General features: G+C 35.9%; 1 protein-coding gene across 6 annotated transcripts in view; it reads right to left on the reverse strand.

The window, feature by feature from the left end:
* LOC107761091 (uncharacterized) overlaps nt 1-17,549 on the reverse strand; it is a 42,643-nt gene extending 25,094 nt beyond the window's left edge. For 2 of the 6 annotated variants that reach the window (XM_075243210.1, XM_016579256.2), the window contains exons 1-6: nt 17,040-17,549; nt 15,802-15,881; nt 12,796-12,846; nt 5,117-5,635; nt 4,777-5,034; nt 4,236-4,301 (exon numbers count right to left, since the gene is read on the reverse strand). In XM_075243210.1, coding sequence (XP_075099311.1) covers nt 4,236-4,301; nt 4,777-5,034; nt 5,117-5,635; nt 12,796-12,846; nt 15,802-15,881; nt 17,040-17,246 — 1,181 coding nt within the window. In that variant the 5' untranslated portion in view covers nt 17,247-17,549. Of the gene's footprint in view, nt 1-4,235; nt 4,302-4,776; nt 5,035-5,116; nt 5,636-12,795; nt 12,847-14,737; nt 14,806-15,801; nt 15,882-16,702; nt 16,818-17,039 lie in introns of those variants that run through there. The other 4 variants (XM_075243213.1, XM_016579257.2, XM_075243212.1 and 1 more) reach the window with 4 other exon arrangements.
* Between the last annotated feature and the right edge of the window lie 2,231 nt (nt 17,550-19,780).

Below are 19,780 nucleotides of genomic sequence, written 5' to 3' on the forward strand. Positions count from 1 at the left end.
TACATGTGCAATTTGGCCAACAGTTGAAGACTATATTGTATTTGGTGGCTATACTTGTAATACTTAGCTCCTTAGTTTAGTATAGGGGTATTTTGGTCAAGTTTGTGGTTAGCCAAATACCCACTCTAGTATAAATAGCCCTTAAGGCTTTCATTTTAGGTTAGACATTTGATGATTGATAAGTTCTCTTTTGAGATGCGTAATGGTTGATTCCCATTGTTGATGACTTGTTCAAGATGTGTGGAATCACACTTCCACCTGAAGGTATTCCTGTAGTTTAGGCTCACTTTGTTTTACAATTATTGGGTGATTGATTATATCAATTATTTTGTAACTACTACTTTGTGGGGTCTATTCTCAAATTCTATCATTTATCTTTAATTTATTGTATTCCCCATTTTAATTCGCACCATTTTGGTATCAGAGCTTCGATTAATGTTTGTTTCTACATACACTGTCTAGGATTTGACTTATCAAATCAAAAAAAAAAAAAAAAACCTAAAATTTCCACACAAAAAAATAGAAATCGATATATATGTTCTTTTGTTCTAAATCTAAACTGAATTTATCTATTTCTTCATATCTCCTTGTTGACCTTGGTCTTCTAAACTTGTGAAGCTCAGCTTTGTTTTACTGAAAGTTGAAGGGAATTCTGAGCTAAATGAATTAAAACCAGAAATTCATCTTTGATTTCTGGGATTGGTTGAGTTTGAATCGACTTGAGGGTGTTATTGCCTTGTGGACTGAAATTTGTGTTAGTTGAAAGTGTGCTTCAGTTCAAAAACTGATTTGCTGCTGAAAATCGCTTGAGTTCTGCTGAGTTAGCTGCTGTTTTGAGACCCCTTGTGATGAAATATTCAGTTGGTATTGGCATAGCACCATATTTCTATATTGCTGAATGGAAGAAAACTGTTTTGTCTTTAATATTTTTGCTGCTATAGTTATGCCATTTCAGTCCAGAATTCCTGCACAGTTTTATACCAGAATTTGCACCAGTTAGCTGCAAATTTCTGCAGAGAAGGAACGCAATTTGGGACAGTATTTGACAGCAAATTTCTGAATTGTACATCAGTTCTCTGTGCACTAAGAATTCGAAATTCTGAACAGTGAGCGGTTGAAGTTTGCCGCTGTTTGTGGTAAAGTTGAGGAGTAAATTGATAGCTGAATTCTCCTATTTTTTTGCTGTACTTCTTAACTGCTTGTACTTTTCTATGTGTTCTTTACTGGTTTGGTAGAACTGGTTCATAGCTATTGAGAGTTTTGAAGTTTGGTTAACATCTGTTGTTTGCTTCTGAGTTTTGAGGTAAGATTCTTGAGATTGGACTGGTCTTGAGGTGAATGGAAACTAAGTTTTACACCAGTTTGAGGAAGCTGCTGATTGCTACCAGTTTCTGTTCACTATTGAGATCCTTATAATTTGATTTTGATTGAAATCCTTATAATTTGAGGTTCTGCAGTTTCAGATAAGTTCCTGCACTGTTCACCAGAAATTTCAGGTTGTTTGACTGCAGTTTTGTGCCCAGTTTCTGTCAATTTCTGATCAGAATCTTGCCAGAAAGTTTCACAGCAGTCTTGCAACTAATTTGTTGAGTTTGGACCAAACTGAGTTGGAGAACAAGTGACAATATCCCTGGCAGTTTGAGTGACAGTCTGCACAGTTCAGTTGTATTGATTGGGGGCCCTGCATTGTTTGCCTTCTAGTGGGAACTGATTGAAGATTAGTAGTGAATTCCAATAGGAATTTCATTTGTGTAATACTGCAAAATCTCTTACAACTGTGAGCTGTTGCAGTCGTGAGAACTTCCCAGAATTTCCGGTTGCACGGATTAATTCTCCTTACTTCAGTTTCTGCCTTATCTCTTAACCTTGCTAGAATACAACTTGGTATTTGATCCATACTAGCGATAATCTAGTTTACTTTGAGTGCATATTGTATGTTGTGCTACTTCTTTTGTGCTTTTCTCTTTATTTTGGTTGTGAATTATTTGGCTTCTCTGTTTGCTTTGATTGTGCCTTTCTTTCATGTCAACATAACTTCCACTCAAGGTTTGAAGGTTGATGAAAAGCAAGACGCTTCTAGCTATGCCAAATTGAAACTTGAAGTCAAGAGTTTTTCCAATGACTCAATGGGAACTCTTGAGCCTATTGTACTCCTAATGAAATAAATGAGAGAGAAAAGATAGAGATGAGTAAGGGAAAGAAAAGTGGCAATCCTAGAGAGGAAAAAGGAAAGCATGATTTGCAAAATGAGAGTTGATTGTCACAAGGAGAAAAGGCAAAAATTGAAAAGAAAAATGAAAAGAGAGAGAGAAAACAAGATGAGATAAGAGAAAAACAAGTGTGTGAGTGAGAGTATATCTTAATAGCTCCTTCTTCCTTTAGTTGTTTAGATTCTTTTGTAGCTAATTGTGAAGATGAGCCAATTGAGGAGATAGCACGGGAAGAACTTCATGACTTGGGCAATGCAAAAGAAGTTGAAGTTTCTTCTTCAAATAAGCAAGTGAGCTTAAATTTGGAAGACCAAGGTAAAGAGGTTTCTATAGGTGCTTATTAAGGTAAAATGGCTAATCCTAACTCTCTAGTTACTTCAAATGACATTGTTAGTGACTTGATTGTGAGCGATAATTTAACTAGTGATATTCAAGATTCTTTACTTTGTGATGACATGCAAAAGGAAAGTTGTGACCATACACTAGTTGAATATGATTTTGGAGATAAAATTGTTAATTATTGTGAACTTGAAAAGCTTCAAATTACTATTGTGCCATTGGTTGGAAACCATGAATTTGAAGGTGTTTCCTTGAATGCTTGCCATGAAATTAAATTTATTTTTTCTTTAGCTACAAGAAACACTTTTGAGAGTGAAAATTTGATAGAGGATGAATGTCTCTTCATCTCTTGGCTAGTGAGTTTTGTTGTTGGGATTCTTCATCTTGTGAAGTTATGAATTTGTTGTGTAATCGAATTATTGAGGACATGTGTCTTTGTGAAAGTGAATTGATGAGCTTTATCGATCCATCTTTGGATAATTGTTCTAGTTTACAAGTAAGTTAACATCCTTGTGTGTTTGAGAGTGAAATTGAATCCTTCAAGTTTAATATGAATGATTCTCGCTTGTATCTTCTTGATGCATTTGTGAAAGATGAAGTTGAGAAAGGTGCTCTTTGTCTTAAAAATGAAAATCTTTCCACGTTTGATGCATGCGATCTCAATGAAAATGCTACTTTTTGAGCAATCTAACTCCTTTCTTTATTGTGAAGGGTATCAATGCAGAGCTTTCTTGTTCCTTTGAAGAGGAGAGTTGGCTAGGTATTTGGCTAACATCTAAGTTACTCGGACACGGATGCGGGTGTCAAACACGGGTGCATATTTAAAGGTCAGATCCTTCGAGATGTAAATTCTACGATTTGGGGATACGGATCCTAGTACAGATACGGATGTCCTCCTAGTACACGGATACGAGTGTCGGGATCCGGCTAAAAATAATTCAAAAAAAATAAAAATGTATCTAGATTATGAGAAATATTGTGGAACACTTACGGATAGCTTGTAAAGCGTGGATTTCTTTTTTATTCTCAAGTTGTAGATAAGTAAAGGATTGATTTCCTAGATAAGATATGTTATTTTCTTCAAATTTATCCTAGTATTGGTTCTAATTTCAGGAATCAAATTGTATCTCGTCTCGAATTTTTTCGTCCGTCGCGGTCAAAGTACCCAAAATTATTTGACCAGATCCGATACGGATTTCATACCACACCCATATTAGTGTCATGTCGACATGGGTGCGGCTCATAAACTACCGTGTCGGAGCAACTTAGGCTAACATGACCAAATTACTCCTATACTAACCTAAGGAGATAAGTATTATAAGTATAGCCACCAAACACAATGTAGTTTCAATTGTTGGCCAAATTGCAAATGTAGCCGCCCAATTACGAAAGTGGCCTCCAATTGGATCCAATGGCTTATTGGCTATCTTGGGTCGTATCATCTCCTTTATCTTTCATTTCTTGTATTCCGCACTTTAATTCATATCATAAACGAAATAGAATAAATTGGCCACCAAATTTGAAGAATCAATGGTTAGACATAAGAACTCAAGATCATCTACAATTTGAAAAGCGTAAAATTTCTTGATCTCGCATTGAAAAAGTTGCTTATAGAGATAACTAAGCACTTGAATTATTTTAAAGAAAATGCCACACTTTTTTAGTAAGTAACGCCTCAAGATATACCTGTAGTGTCGATACTGGAAAAGCGGCTTTGCACGGGGACGGAAAGTGCTCACCGGAGAATCCTCCCTGATTTATACATATATAAGGAAAGAAGAGTTAGTATTACAAAAATTAGAGCTTCAATGGTTTAGATTCATTATTTTGCATGACTTGAGATTATACTATTGCTCTTTTAGAGGTACATCGTTGAGATAAAGAAGGGTTTTCAACACTTCTGATAATACAGATTACGGAGTCCATTTTTCTATAACTTTAAGTAAAAGCTCCACATGCTTTTGTACCTATATACTATGCAAGATATAATAGCATGTAAAAATAAGCACCAATGCTGAAACAAATAAAAATCAACTTGTACATCAGCTTGCACAAAGCACATCTAGTGCGAAAGAAGACATCGAATTCACTGGACAAAATGAATCCCCTTTCACTTCCATTAAGAATTTGAGATTGTTTTTTATCATGTTACAAAGCATGCTCAAGCAACATTAAGATGCAAAAATTCAAAAAGATATAGAAGAGAAACAGTGCCAGTTAAATTTACCATAGTTGTTGAGGCCCTGGTTTAGAACGTTTTAGAGCTGTTATTGCTCTTAAGTGGGCACGAGCAGACGCAGAATTGGTCACAGTCGTGAGCAGTGAAGGCTGTAAAAGTTGATCTAGATAAGGCATCTCCGTACTGCCAAAGATTTTCCAAGGCTCACCCTTCATTTTAGCTTCCATGTCACCAACAAGAAGAGCTGCTGCACCTACTTCAAGGAAATTATGTGCACTGACATCTTTGGGATTCAAAAGATGGTCACTGAATGTTGAGGTTTCCATAATTAGTAAATGCCACGCTGAGTGAATAGAAATTGCAGACCGCTAGCAAACAAATTAACTACCTTATGGATAGAGATGGTGATGATTGTTGATCTCTGCACCAACGCCACTTGAAAACATCAAAAGCAGTGAATTCATGATCTTCCATTCTATTAATTTCTTCAGCAATTGGTGACTCTGAAGTTGAAACAGTAGACACATCTTTATTCTCCAATAATTCTTTACCATTTGCAGGGCTAAGTTGTGAGTTGAAGGATTTGCTCAATAAAGATGAAAGTGTGGGAAGTGCTTGTCTTGACGCAGATGGTGCTCCAGCAAAAGCCGCTGGTTGAAATGACCGTTTTGGGATATATTGCGCAACTAGAGAACGAACATAATTTAAGGACTTCACAAGTGCTCCTGATGCATAACTTGAAACAGGTAAAGGTGATACAGTAGTTGATGTTGTAGATGCACCACTTTGTTGACTTAAAGAACGTGACCATGGAGCCAATTTTCGGTTGGGACCCATATCACATTCAGAAATGATGCTTACACAAAATCGGTCGATCTGTACCAATGTTTCCTCGCTGGGTTTATATCTGTAACAAACATAAACCAGAGTTGTAATGGTGAGAGATTTATGGTTTTTCATGGTAAGAGAAGTAAATGACCATAGTATTCAGCTGAAATTAGGATATTATAAGCACGGTAAACATGAAATTTGAGAAGGTCACTTGAATTGGCCAAACTAATGTTTTGTGAGAGGGGAAAAGTCAGGATTGATTATGAGAGGAGACAATGTAACTACATCATCAGCGGGCTATAACTACTCTTCCTTGGATCTGATTCAGCCAATTTCCTATACTGTAATCGCTTTAATTATCAGTGGGCTATATTGTAATCAGTTCCATAGGTCGCTCATTGTTTATCAATTCAAGTTTAATTAAAGTGATTACAATATACGAAATTGGCTGAATCAGATCCAAGGAAGAGTAGTTATAGCCCGCTGATGATGTAATTACATTGTCTCCTCTCATATTTCGAATCAGAAATTTGTTGCAACCAAATTTACGCTTCACACTGATGAGTAAATGTAATGTAGGTTATAGTAAGTTTATCGCTCCAAGGACTGAAACTATAGCATGACTTTTATAATGAATTCGTTTGTCATAGTTAATTCTTATAACCAGCAATCATTTCTTCATGTTATCTTTCCACTCTGTCAAATTCCCACATAGATGAATGATCATCAAAATGATCTTTTTCAGAAACTTTACTTCCATTTATATTTCTGTAATTCAAAACCCTTTACAACTGGTTGACAACTGGAAGTTTGAAGCATCTATTTCCTGATTTATATGTCTAAACCAACAGGGAGTAAGGAGGTATGGGGTACTCGGGATGGAATATAACTTTCAAAAGGCTGCTACAGGATTGGAAATGCCCGGAATAACAGAATTCTACATTACCTCAAATCAATTGAGAGGATTACAAGAAGGAGAAGATACTCTTACATGGAGGAAACATAGCAGTGAGATTTACACAATTAGCACAGCATACAAGGACCGGAATCAGGAGTGATCTCAAATCAACTTATGGTCATGGAAACATATTTGGAAAGTGATACCCCCTCTGTTAGGAGGGCGTGGAGGTCGAGGATTAGTGTAGAAGGTTAGTGGGTAGTTTCTTAGTTTCTCACTGATAGTCTTAGAAGCACACATGTCCCTTTTTATTCTTAGATTTGTATTGCGTTATGTGGTTTTGTTCGCCTCAAGTATTGTATTCCATGTTGCTGTTATTTGGTACTACTTATCCTTCATCTCCCTCTTTTTCTTCTCTCTTCCTTTCTTGCTTTTTCTTCTTCCTCCTCTTCTTCCTCTTTTTCTTCTTCTTCTTCTCACCCTTTCCGAGCCGATGGTCTATTAGAAACAGCCTCTCTACCTGCATTAGGTAGGGGTAAGGTCTGCGTCCCTCCCCAGACTCCACGTGTTGGGAACATACTAGGTTTGTTGTTGTTGATACTCTCTCTATTCCAGTTTATGTGAACATATTTCCTTTTTGGTCCGTTCCAAAAAAAAAGACCCATTTCTAAATTTGGAAACAATTTAACTTAAACTACCAATTCTACCCACAACGAGAAACTTTTATAACCACACAAATACTCTGACATGTTTAACACCACAAGTTTCAAAAGAATTATAGTCATATAAATATTCTTACTTGTTTAGGACCACAAATTTCAAATGTTTTTTTTTTCCTTTAACTCTGTGCCTAGTCAAACAGGTTCACATAAATTGAAACGTAGGGAGTACCATACAAAGTGGCATGTCTCACTTGGCTAGTGGCTAATGAAGCAGTGCTCACTCGGAAAAATCTAAGGAGAAGGGGAATGCCAATTTGCTTGAGATGTTATGTGTGGACAAGATGAAGAGACAATAAGCCATCTGTTTCTACATTGTAGTGTGACTAGTCAGTTGTGGGAATTGTTTATCAATCTCAAGGGTATTAGATGGACAATGCCAGGAAGAACTTCTGAACTTTTGTCTAGTTGGAATACAGGGGAAAGCTCTACTTCTACAAAGAACAAATGGAAAATTGTCCCGACAGGTATTTGGTGGACTATTTGGGGAAAAAATAGGAATTCAAGGTGTTTTGAAGATACAAATAGCTCTACAGATTGTGAGAAGGCACGGAAGAAAATATGATATATTGATAGTGTGGTCAATACAATACAAGAGGTCCTTATTTATAGCTATACTATACAAGGACATACTACTCCTATTCCAATGTGGGACAAGACTACATTATGTACATATCTAACACTCCCCTCAAGCCGGTGCATACACATCATATGTACCGAGCTTGTTACACATGTAACTAATACGAGAACCAGTAAGAGACTTAGTGAAAATATGTGCTAGTTGATCATTTGACTTTACAAACTTTGTAACAACATCTCCTGAAAGTATTTTTTCTCTGACAAAGTGACAGTCGATCTCAATGTGTTTAGTCCTCTCATGGAACACCGGATTTGACGCAATATGAAGAGCAGCTTGATTATCACACACTAGTTCCATCCTGCTGATTTCTCCGAACTTTAACTCCTTGAGCAACTGCTTGACCCAAACTAACTCACACGTTGCCATGGCCCGATATTCCGCTTCGGCGCTAGATCGAGCAACTACATTTTGTTTCTTGCTCTTCCACGAGACCAAATTACCTCCTACTAGAACACAATATCCAGATGTAGATCGTCTATCAAAAGGTGATCCTGCCCAATCAGCATCTGTGTATCCAACAATCTGCTCGTGGCCTCGATTCTCGAATAGTAATTATTTGCCTGGAGCTGACTTTATATACCGAAGAATGCGAACAACTGCATCCCGGTGACTATCACATGGAGAATCCATAAACTGACTTACAACACTCACCGGAAAAGAAATGTGAGGTCTAGTCACTGTGAGGTAATTCAATTTGCCAACCAAGCTCCTATATCTCGTAGGGTCTCTAAGAGGCTCCCCTGTCCAGGCAGAAGCTTAGCATTCGGATCCATATGAGAGTCAATAGGTCTGCAACCCATCATTCCAGTCTCCTCAAGAATGTCTAAGGCATACTTCCGCTGTGAAATAACAATGCCTGAGCTAGACTGAGCGACCTCAATACCTAGAAAATACTTCAGTCTGCCCAGATCCTTAGTTTGGAAGTGCTGAAAGAGATGTTGCTTCAGATTAGTAATACCATCCTGATCGTTGCTAGTAATAACAATATCATCAACATAAACCACCAGATAAATACACAGATTCGGAGCAGAATGCTGATAAAACACAGAGTGATCAGCCTCACTACGAGTCATGGCGAACTCCTGAATAATTGTGCTGAACTTACCAAACCAGGCTCGAGGGGACTGTTTCAAACCATATAGTGACCTGCGCAATCTGCATACACAACCACTAAACTCCCCGTGAGCAACAAAACCAGGTGGTTGCTCCATATAAACTTCCTCGTCAAGATCACAGTGGAGAAAAGCATTCTTAATGTCTAACTGATAAAGAGGCCAATGACATACAGCAGTCATGGACAAAAAAAGACGAACAGATGCTACTTTAGTCACGGGAGAGAAAGTATCACTATAATCAAGCCCAAAAATCTGAGTATATCCTTTTGCAACAAGACGAGCCTTAAGCCGATCAACCTGGCCATTCGGGCCGACTTTGACTGCATAAACCCAATGACAACCAACGGTAGACTTACCTACAGGAAGAGGAACAACTTCCCAAGTGCCACTCGCATGTAAAGTAGACATCTCGTCAATCATAGCATGTCGGCATCCAGGATGAGATAGTGCCTCACCTGTAGACTTAGGAATAGAAACAGTGGACAAAGAAGATATAAAAGCATAATGAGGTGACGACAGACGATGATAACTTAGACCAACATAGTGGGGATTAGGATTAAGTGTGGACCGTACACCTTTGCGGAGTGCAATTGGTTGACTAAGAGGAAACAAGTCCGCAGTAGGTGCAGAATCTGATACAGGATGTGAATCACCTGGGCATGATGCTGGATGTGGACGGCGATGATAAGTCAAGAGTGGCGGAGCTACAGAAGGTTGAACTGGATTATGTGGAGGAATTGGACCTATAGGTGGTGGAACTGGAGCTATAGATGGTGGAACGGGAGCTATAGGTGGTGGAGCTGGAGATGTAGAGGAAGATGGATGGGAGATAGTGACTGAATCTCCAAAAGAAGAGACTAGTAGTACCTCAGAAATATCCAAGTGATTACCTGGACCTGTGAAGTATGATTGGGTTTCAAAGAAGGTAACATCGGCGGACATAAGGTACCGCTGGAGGTCAGGAGAATAGCATCGATACCCCTTTTGCATTCTCGAGAAACCAAGACATACGCACTTAAGAGCACAGGGAGCTAACTTATCTGTTCCTGGAGTAAGGTTATGGACAAAACAAGTGCTTCCAAAGACACGGGGTGGAAGAGAGAACAAAGGTAAGTGGGGAAATATAACAGAGAATAGAACTTGGTTCTGGATAGCTGAAGATGGCATACGATTAATAAGATAGCAAGATGTAAGAACTGCATCCCCCAAAAACGCAACGAAGCATGAGACTGTATGAGTAGAGTACGAGCAATTTCAATAAGATGTCTATTCTTTCTTTCAGTTACCCCATTTTGTTGAGATGTTTACGGGCAAGATGTTTGATGAATAATCCCATGAGATTTCATAAACTGCTGAAATGGGAAAGACAAATACTCTCGGGCATTATCACTACGAAATGTGCGAATAGGAACCCCAAATTGATTTTGAATTTCAGCGTGAAAGGTCTGGAAAATAGAAAACAACTCAGATCGATTTTTTATCAAAAATATCCAGGTGCACCTAGAATAGTCATCAATGAAACTAACAAAGTAGCGGAATCCTAAGGTAGAACTGACCCGACTAGGACCCCAAACATCTGAATGGACTAAAGTATAAGGTGACTCTGCTCGATTATCAATACGTCGAGGAAAATGAGAGCGAGTATACTTACCAAGCTGACAAGACTCACACTCTAGAGCTGACAAGTGAGATAAACCAGGTACCATTTTCTGAAGTTTTGACAAACTAGGATGTGCCAACCGTTTATGTAATAAATCTGGTGAGTTGTTGAAGGAAGACAAGATGTGAGTCTATGTGATTTAGCAAGGATAAGGTAATAAAGTCCATTTGATTCACGCTCGGTACCAATGATCCGCCCTGTACTGCGTTCCTGTATAAAAACATGGTCATCAAGAAATAAAACGGCACATTTAAGTGATTTGGCTAGACGACTAACAGCTATGAGATTAAAAAGACTATTAGGGACATAAAGAACTGAATCTAAAGGTAAGGAAGGAATTGGGCTTGCTTGACCTATTGCAGTTGTCATGGTTTGAGACCCATTAGCCATTGTGACTCTTGGAAGAGATTGAGAATACGAAATAGTAGTGAAAAGAGATTTGTTACCAGAAATATGATCTGATGCACCTGAATCAATGACCCAAGACTCAGAGGATGAAGATTGAGAGACACAAGTCACGTTATTACATGTTTGAACAACGGAAGCTATCTCTGAAAATGTCTGCTTACCTGCTTTGTAATGAAGAAACTCAAAATAATCCACTAAAGAAACCATCCGACTATTCGAAGTATCGGTTCCCATGTCGCTACAATTAATAGTAGTAGGGTTAACTTGAAATAGTGAAAATTAGTAACTCCTTTGGGAAAACTGAAGAAATCGCTGAGAAAACACTGTTTACAGCAGGAAAACAGAACACTGTTCTGCACCGGAAAACATTGTTCACTCCAGAAATACCGTAGCTTTCGGAATATTACTGTAGCAGCCGGAAAAAATTCAAAGTGGTCGGAATGAAATAAAAACAGCAAGGGTAAGATCAGAATTACCAGACGACCCAACTGTTCTGAAGAAACTTCTTCAAAAAATTGTCGGAAGTCCACTTCTGAAATCACTGTTCACGCCGGGAAAAAAAAGTGGTCGGAATTTGGTGTAACCTGGATGGGTAGGCTCGGAATTGCAAGGGGAACAATCTGTCCTGAAGAATCGTCGCCAAAAAATGGCCGCAAGGTGGCCCACGCGACGACAGAACTTCGCCGGAAAATTTTCTTCCGACCGCTACACTACCGCCGGAGATTTTCACTGGGGTTTGGTCGCCGGACAGTGACTACTCTTGTGGTAGTGTTGGATTTTGCACAACATTAACCGAGACAAAGCAGACGCAAAACAACTTTGAAAAGTCACCGGAAAAAAAGGGTTCCGGTGACTGATTTCACTTCCCCTAATTGTTGGAATTTATGCACAGCGATAAATCTCTCACAATAGCTCTGATACCCTGTGAGAAGGCACGGAAGAAAATATGATATATTGATATTGTGTGTTCAATACAATACAAGAGGTCCTTATTTATAGCTATACTATACAAGGACATACTACTCTTATTCCAATGTGGGACAAGACTACATTATGTACGTATCTAACAAAAATCAAGATGAATTATACAATAACATACCCAGTGAAATCCCACAAGTGGGTTTGGGGAGGTTAGTGCGTACGCAGACCTTAGTCCTACCTTGTGTAGGTAGAAAGGTTGTTTCCGATACACCCTCGACTCAAGGCAAGCATAGTCACAGCAGTTTAGAGAAAGAAATACAATCTTGAAGAAGTCAATGGAAAAGAAGTTGTAACAACAGCAAAGTAATTATAAAACCAAAAGGAAGCTTGTATGTTCTTCCCTACAAGAATTGAAACTAGAACTTGGTAATTTATGAAGAGTTTGTTTGTTTACAAAGTGCTCTCTTAACCTAAAATAATTTATTTGCTTTTTGTATGTTCTCTTTTGACCTGTAACAGTAGTTTTTTTTTAAAAGATTCTTTTGATACAAAAAACTTAATAGCTCAACTCCATTGGAATTACTTTTTAACAGTTTGTGAGTGAATGCTGGATCAACTTATTCATTCTACTAATACTGCAATAAATTCTAATAAAAAATTGTCTTTAAAGCAATATCATGTTCATGCAAATTGAGTATGATGAATTCAAAGGTGGGAACAGAAAGCTGTCACAAAATACTGATAAAAAAAAGAAAGCTGTTATAAAATGTATAATGATGACAATCTCAATAAGCTAAATGCCAGTGGTCCAGTGAGATATGAACCTTGGATTTTCAATGGGAAAGAAAGAAACATAAGTTACAGGACAAAACTACCTTAAGAGATACCGTTTCAACAGCGCCACACATTTTGCTACAACTGCTGGGCTGATTCAAAATTAAAAAGGGAAAAAAAGGACATAAGTTGGACAGAGTACAAAGTAATAGTAATAGGAAATGTGAACATCCAATAGGCAATAAAGCAGAAAAAATTATCAAGAGGGGAGAAATGTAGTTTCAGAAGTATAATGCCTACAGAACAGTTCAAAATTACAGAAGAAAATTGCTGCTACAATAAACTATTAATGATCTTTTTCTTCCGAGCTTCAGCTGTAACAAAATTTCTTCACACTAAAAGAGCAAAGGAGAGCATCAGCAAACTGCCATGATATTTAAGTTTAGCGTGAACTAGGATCCAGCAGATACTTTTTGCAGTAAGCTACAAATACTAATGATTCTCATGTATATACATACAGAAAGCAATAACATAAACAATACATTTCTTACTGATTGATTATTTTTCTTATTTTCCTTCTTCACAGAAAAATATCGTATAATTATGGGTATGTTATAAGCTTTTTACCTATATTTTAAGTTTATGGTAGTAATCTTTTTTGCAGAAAAAGGTTTTCCTTGTTCGCCTATGTAGAGCTTTTATCAAAAAAATTATCTTTCTTTACATCTAAGAGAAAAACATCTAGCAACTTCCATAGTGAATTACTTTATGACCAGAGATGTTGCACTTCTTACGAACTTTTTAGTTTGTGATTAAGCAAATAAATACGCAATGACTCCTTGATTGTGAAGTACTTTCACATAATAGATGTATCAAGAAGGTTAGATTTCACATACAAAAAGAGGAATAACATCCAATTATCCAATATCCTATCAAGCTATCTTGCAAGCACCAAATTTGAGTTAGTGGGCCTTACAGGTTTACATCAAGGTTTGGGATGGGAGATGCTTCCCATCAACTGGGCTGCTAACTTTCCTAACTAAAACATTTATGAATTACTGTGTTCTACCGTGTTAGGAAGAAAGTCTTGTTCCTTGACAAATACAAAAATATTCCTAGTACAGAAATCAAAGCACGTGCATACTTTACCCTGCATCTCATGAAGGGCATATTGGAAAAAATATAAAATTATACCAATATACAGAATTAACTACAGAAAAAAGAGACTAACAAAAAAAAATTATATTAACACAATATAGTCTCGAATGGAGAAATAACACTATAAAACTTAGCCTCCACTTCAATATACATTAAATACCTTTCGTCCACTATTTTTCCTTACTACTTTAGCTTTTAGATCCTATGCCGTACCATTTAAAATTTTATCACTTTTAATAATTATCTTTCCACGTCCGTAGGCTTCTAGATAGTTTTTTCCTAGGAAGTGGACTTTTTAAATAGTAGTCTTAAATATTTTTAGATAACATCAAATACCTCACCTTTTGAAGAGGCGATTTTCTTTAGTCCTTCAGAAGTTAGGAAGATAATGGTAATGAACCTGATCATATTCATACCAATTTGGGTATATTTGGTTGTATGCTTCAGGAGTATGATGTTCATCCGTGGTAACTCAAAATATTGACTTGGATTAAAAACCAAACACTAAAGGAAGTAGTTCTTATTATATTAGGTTAAATTCCTCTAAATTGATGGTGATCAACTTTCACAACTTGTTTGTGACCTCCATCTTTTAAAAACTAAAGACTGCTATGGAAAAAGAATTGGAAATTAGTATGACACCAAAAACATACTGTCTCAGTCAATACTATTGTGTTAACTAAGTTTCATAAGCCATGTAGGTTGTAAATCAGGCAGTAATAGAAAAGCGTAGTAATTTCAACGGTAATGAAACTGCTCATATTCCATACCGATTTGGGTATATTTGGTTGTATGTTCAGGTTTACGATGTTCATCCGTGGTAACTCAAAACTTGGATTAAAAATCAAACACTAAAGGAAGTAGTTATTAGATTAGGCCAAATACCTCTAAATTGATGGTGATCAACTTTGACAACTTGTTTGTGACCTTCATCTTTTAAAAACTAAAAACTTCTACGGAAAAAGAATTGGAAATTAGTATGACACCAAAAACATATTGTGCTAGATCAATGTTACTGTGTTTTAAGATTCATAAGCCATGTAGGTTGTAAATCAGGTAGTAATAGAAAATCGTAGTAATTTTGAACTAAACAATATAGTGCAATGATGCTTATCAAAAATGAACAAAATAAAATACAGGGTGACGCAGTTCGATTGAAGAATATCACCATTTCACACTCAGAATTAAGATACTATCAAAATCCAGTCCAGAAAGGGTAGATACTCCAAAATACTTTTTACTGGGATTGCTTTTCAAGGCTTTGGATCAAATTGCAAAAGCTACTAATGGAAATGCATTTAAATTCTTAACATAATATGCTTTTTAGGCGCGCCACGAGAGGGTAATGTTTCTCTTTTTCTTCCTGCAAGAGAGGACATCAGGCATGCATTTAGTGGTTTGTTAGTTTCCTGCTAACTAAAAATAGTAACGAACAATGATATTTAGGCGCACGCATCAACTTATGAGCTTGTGTTATTTCATTTTTTGTTTATGGGAATTTGCCTATAATATTGCATTAACTTAGCCTATAAAAAGTCCTACTTTTCCCTTACAAAAATTTGACATCATTGTCCCAAAGTGCCAATCAAAGTTGCATGGTACATGTTGCATTCCTTACATATTTCTCATGAGAAAGGATTTGTACTGATTTAACTTCATCTCAACAAGTGCTCATATACATTCTACCATACTAGAAGATAAGACATAAAAAGAAACACTCATCAGAAACCTCTTATAATCAGTTCTAAATCTACATGAAAAGAATAAGATAATCCTTGTCCCTTGATAACTTTATAATCAAAAGAATGGCAATTAGCTCAAATTTGAAATTCAGCACAGAAAAAATTCAGCATAGTTATGGCAGCATAAGACTGATACAGAAGTATACTCCTTTGAACTACATAGGCATGTTAGTGTACCATTGCATCTATCAACAAAATATTGTATACCTGCGTTCGCGCTCTGCTATTGTATGATCCAAAATAACAACATAAGCCAAGTCAGTGGTTGGATATGCTGCCAGATATTCCTGTAAAAAGATAAGCTCATATAATGAATGCAATTTCTCATCCGATTTTGTAATTTTAGAAACATCAAGTGCTGGTCCATAGGATTTCAATGAATCCATACTACATGATTACCATAATATAGAAGGACATATGCCAAACAGTGTGCATCTTTACCAATGCAATTATGCTAAAAGAGCTAGTACACCATAATCCAGTAACCACTTAAGTTTCACTTTAAATGACTCCTATTAAGAAGAAAAAAATCCCCTGCTAAGACAAGTTATTTACTTTTCTTGTTAAGATTTGGGGCAAGAAAAACAGCATATGTGATCATTCAACTATTATTCATTCCACCATTAATATTCATAACGTGATAGTTCACTTGTAAAAATGTAGCACTTACCTTTTAACTAGTTCGAGTCCCATTAATTCAGTTACTAAATAAAAGCACAACTATGGAAACATAAATAGCATGTCAGGAATTGGATGCGACAACATATAAGAAGGGATTATCCTCAAAATTCCGACACGAAAAAACTTTGACCATATAGGCTTATAGAATGCCCAAATATGATAGCTTCTAAGTTTTAGGGTAACTGCAAAGTCTTCAATTGAGTATGAAATAAAATAGATGCATTTCAACTTAGAAACTGTTTTGATATTTGCCGTCATGGCAAGAGTCTCTATATCAGTCTGAACACACAGATTGTATGTCATGATAAGATTATCTTCATGTATTTGTTAATCCAATAAGTTGGGAACGGTTCTTTTTGCTTACAGAATTATTAGTCAAATTGGCGAAATTAGTTAAAGCTTTTCAAAATAAAGCTAGCATCCAAACCTCACACTTGCTCCTTTGATCTTTTGCAGCTTATAAGTTTTGGTGTTTGTTTGTCTCCTTTTCCAATACCCAGAAAGACTGCAGCTGAATCCCCTATCTTAAGACATACTAACTAAATGACTATATTACACTTAACAACATCATAAATCCAAAAGTCCTAGACATTCCGCACCCAATTTCCTAGATTAAGACGCAACTACTCATTACATCAGCAAACGTAAAAGGGAAACTCGAGCTTTAAATAAAAATGCAGGTATAAAATATCAAAAAGTAGAAATCAAAACTAGTGTAGTAAACCCTAGATTCAATAGTGTAAAAAGAGGATCGAAAGTCTGACCCGAAGCGTTCGAGAAGCTTCGGAGGCAGTGGCGGAGGGGGTCCCATGGTGAGCAGGAGAAGAAGAAGAGAGACAATCAGCGACAGCTCTGCGAAGTGGCTCAGGTGGCTTCTTAAGCGAAGAAGATCTCAATCTAGAAGCTCCTCCGCCTCCCAAAGGCAACCTGGAGCTGGCTGGGCTCCGAGATGGACTGTAGATCGCCGACATCGATTGCTATGTGATGGAGATGTTTCGAGGTGGATGCTATAGATACACGGGATAAATGTCGTATTCAACTAAGCTAACTCTGAATTTGTCCTTGCTCCATTTGAAAAAGAGTTTGTAATCTGTGTCTGTGTGTGTCTGTGTGTGTGTGTGAGAGAGAGAGAGAGAGGGGGGGGGTGAGATGTGGAATGGGCAAAGTGCAAGAGTATTATTAGCTGTATGTCTTGCGGTATGAATGTAATTAGAGCGTAGTTTCATTATTAGCTGGCAGTCGCTAAGTTAAATGCGGGCACTTTCAACTTGCTGCCAGGGTTTTTCCCCCATAATTCCTCTTCCTCTTTTTGTATTTTCTTTTTCTTTCCTTTCTTTATTTTTTATTCTCGTCATGGATCACGGTTACATTTATTGTCAGTTTAAATGTAATGATCCAAATCTGGATTTAGGTCAAGTCACTGCTCAACCAAACTAACTCATACTAAAATCATAGAAATAGACAAGATGGGATCTATTTATACTATATTAAAAACACGAAGGTCATTAGCGAAATGTAGTTCGTCTTTTTTACCCTTTTAAAACAGAGTTCACACTAGACAAAATAGTCATATAATTATTTCGTTAATATCTGAATATTCATTAATTTATTTTCCTAATATATAGAAATAGTCATTTAATTTTTTCCTAATCATAAATTCTTTCCTTTTCGAATTGTATAGGCAAAACTTCTATAAAAGAGCTATTATTCCAAGTCTCGATTTCCATATTCTCTTTTTCTGAATACAAACAATTTATATTTATTCATGCTCGGATTTTTTGACTTTTTAATTATGATAATTACTTTTTGAGTTGTGTTTAACTCTCTGATATTTGACCAACTAAGAACATAAACTATGCTAGCATGCATACTACCTCTTGTTTTAGGAGTATTATTTGTTAGTTCTGATCCGATGACATTTTTTCTTTATTAATTAGTAGGAATAGTTGTTATCAACCATTGTTGCACGCAGATGTTGTGGTTGTTAATAAGCATGAATATCAGTTAAAAAGAATATGCATTTCATCGCGAAGAAAAAGGAAAACGAAAAGGCCATTATTACGTTTCTTATTATTTCTTGGTAGTTTGTTTATGTTGACCAACTTAAAATCTTCTTTTGCTTAAAGTCTTGCAATACTCTATTTAGACAGATTTATTGTAGACAACATAGTGTAATATATATAGAAACCGTGATATGATAATTAACTAGCCTTAGAATCTGCAATTGTAACCACGTTAGTAATTTTGTGAAGAAAAGATTTGATAATGTGCTAAAATCAAGCAATGACTAGCCCTGGCAAAATACACATAGATAGTACAAGTAAAAGTCATTTCTACATTATTATTGAATACACAGAGCTGCCATAATTTCTTTTTGACAATAATTCGGGTTTTATATAAAGATAGTTTTTATTTGCTCTTTATCTTAAAATCTTCTACACCAACTTCTCCATTATTTTCCCTTAACATATCTTTTTCAATTTCATGTTTTGGACTCGAAGGATTTCAAATGTGAGATAATTTGTCTGGGTGATTCAATAAAAATAATTAGTTAGAAATTTGATGTATGTCTTATTAGTTCCCTATTATTTTTTCTACGCTTAATAAGTAACAATACTAATTTTTTCCAGATTTTAAAAAATTTACCGACATTTAAGTTTTTTCCTAATATTAAGGAGTTTAAATCAATCAAGAATTTATGTATAGATACTTCTTCCTTATTTTATTTGTATTATGCATCTACACTATAATGCTTTTCTTATTGCATTCGTAAACTTAAGTCCTATTTCATATTTAACTCTTGTTTCATGAGTTGCAAAGCCTAAAAAAATGAGGAGAGAATAAATAGGAATGAATTTGATTTGAACCACTACTTATCAAATTAGGTAAAAATTCCTAATATGAACCATTACTATATATATAATCTATTGAGAATTTACCACTTCATTGATATAAGCCAATAAACACATAAAATTACACCAACTTAAATATATGAACTTACGCAAGTTACTTTACATATATAAGACGACTTGAAATGATAGAATAATCATTAAATTATACTTAATTCTTATATGATTAATAAAGAAACATAAATAAACATTGCAGTTATGTATGTAATAAAGGAGTCCTAAAATAAGAGCACACTCATGTACAAATTTAAAATAGGAAAATACCACCTATATATTGGAATACACCAAACAATTACTATATTAGTAAACTTATACTTTGTTTTAACTTTTCTTTTATGATAACTCAATCAAAATTTTCAGTTTAAAATTTATGTTATTCTTTTAAAATTTAATATTCATTAATACGAGGTTCACGGCAACGCGCGTACCCTAAAGACTAGTACTATATTAAAAGCACGAAACCCCTATCAAAATGTTATTCATCTTTTTTACTCTCATAAGTAAATTTTATGCCAGATAAAATTGTAATTACAAACACTAATAAACAAAATTTCAAAGAAAAATAAAAAAGTGCCGTTTTATTACCTTTTTTTTTT

This window comes from Nicotiana tabacum, chromosome 22, assembly GCF_000715075.1.
Source record: "Nicotiana tabacum cultivar K326 chromosome 22, ASM71507v2, whole genome shotgun sequence".
Classification (NCBI taxonomy): domain Eukaryota; kingdom Viridiplantae; phylum Streptophyta; class Magnoliopsida; order Solanales; family Solanaceae; genus Nicotiana; species Nicotiana tabacum.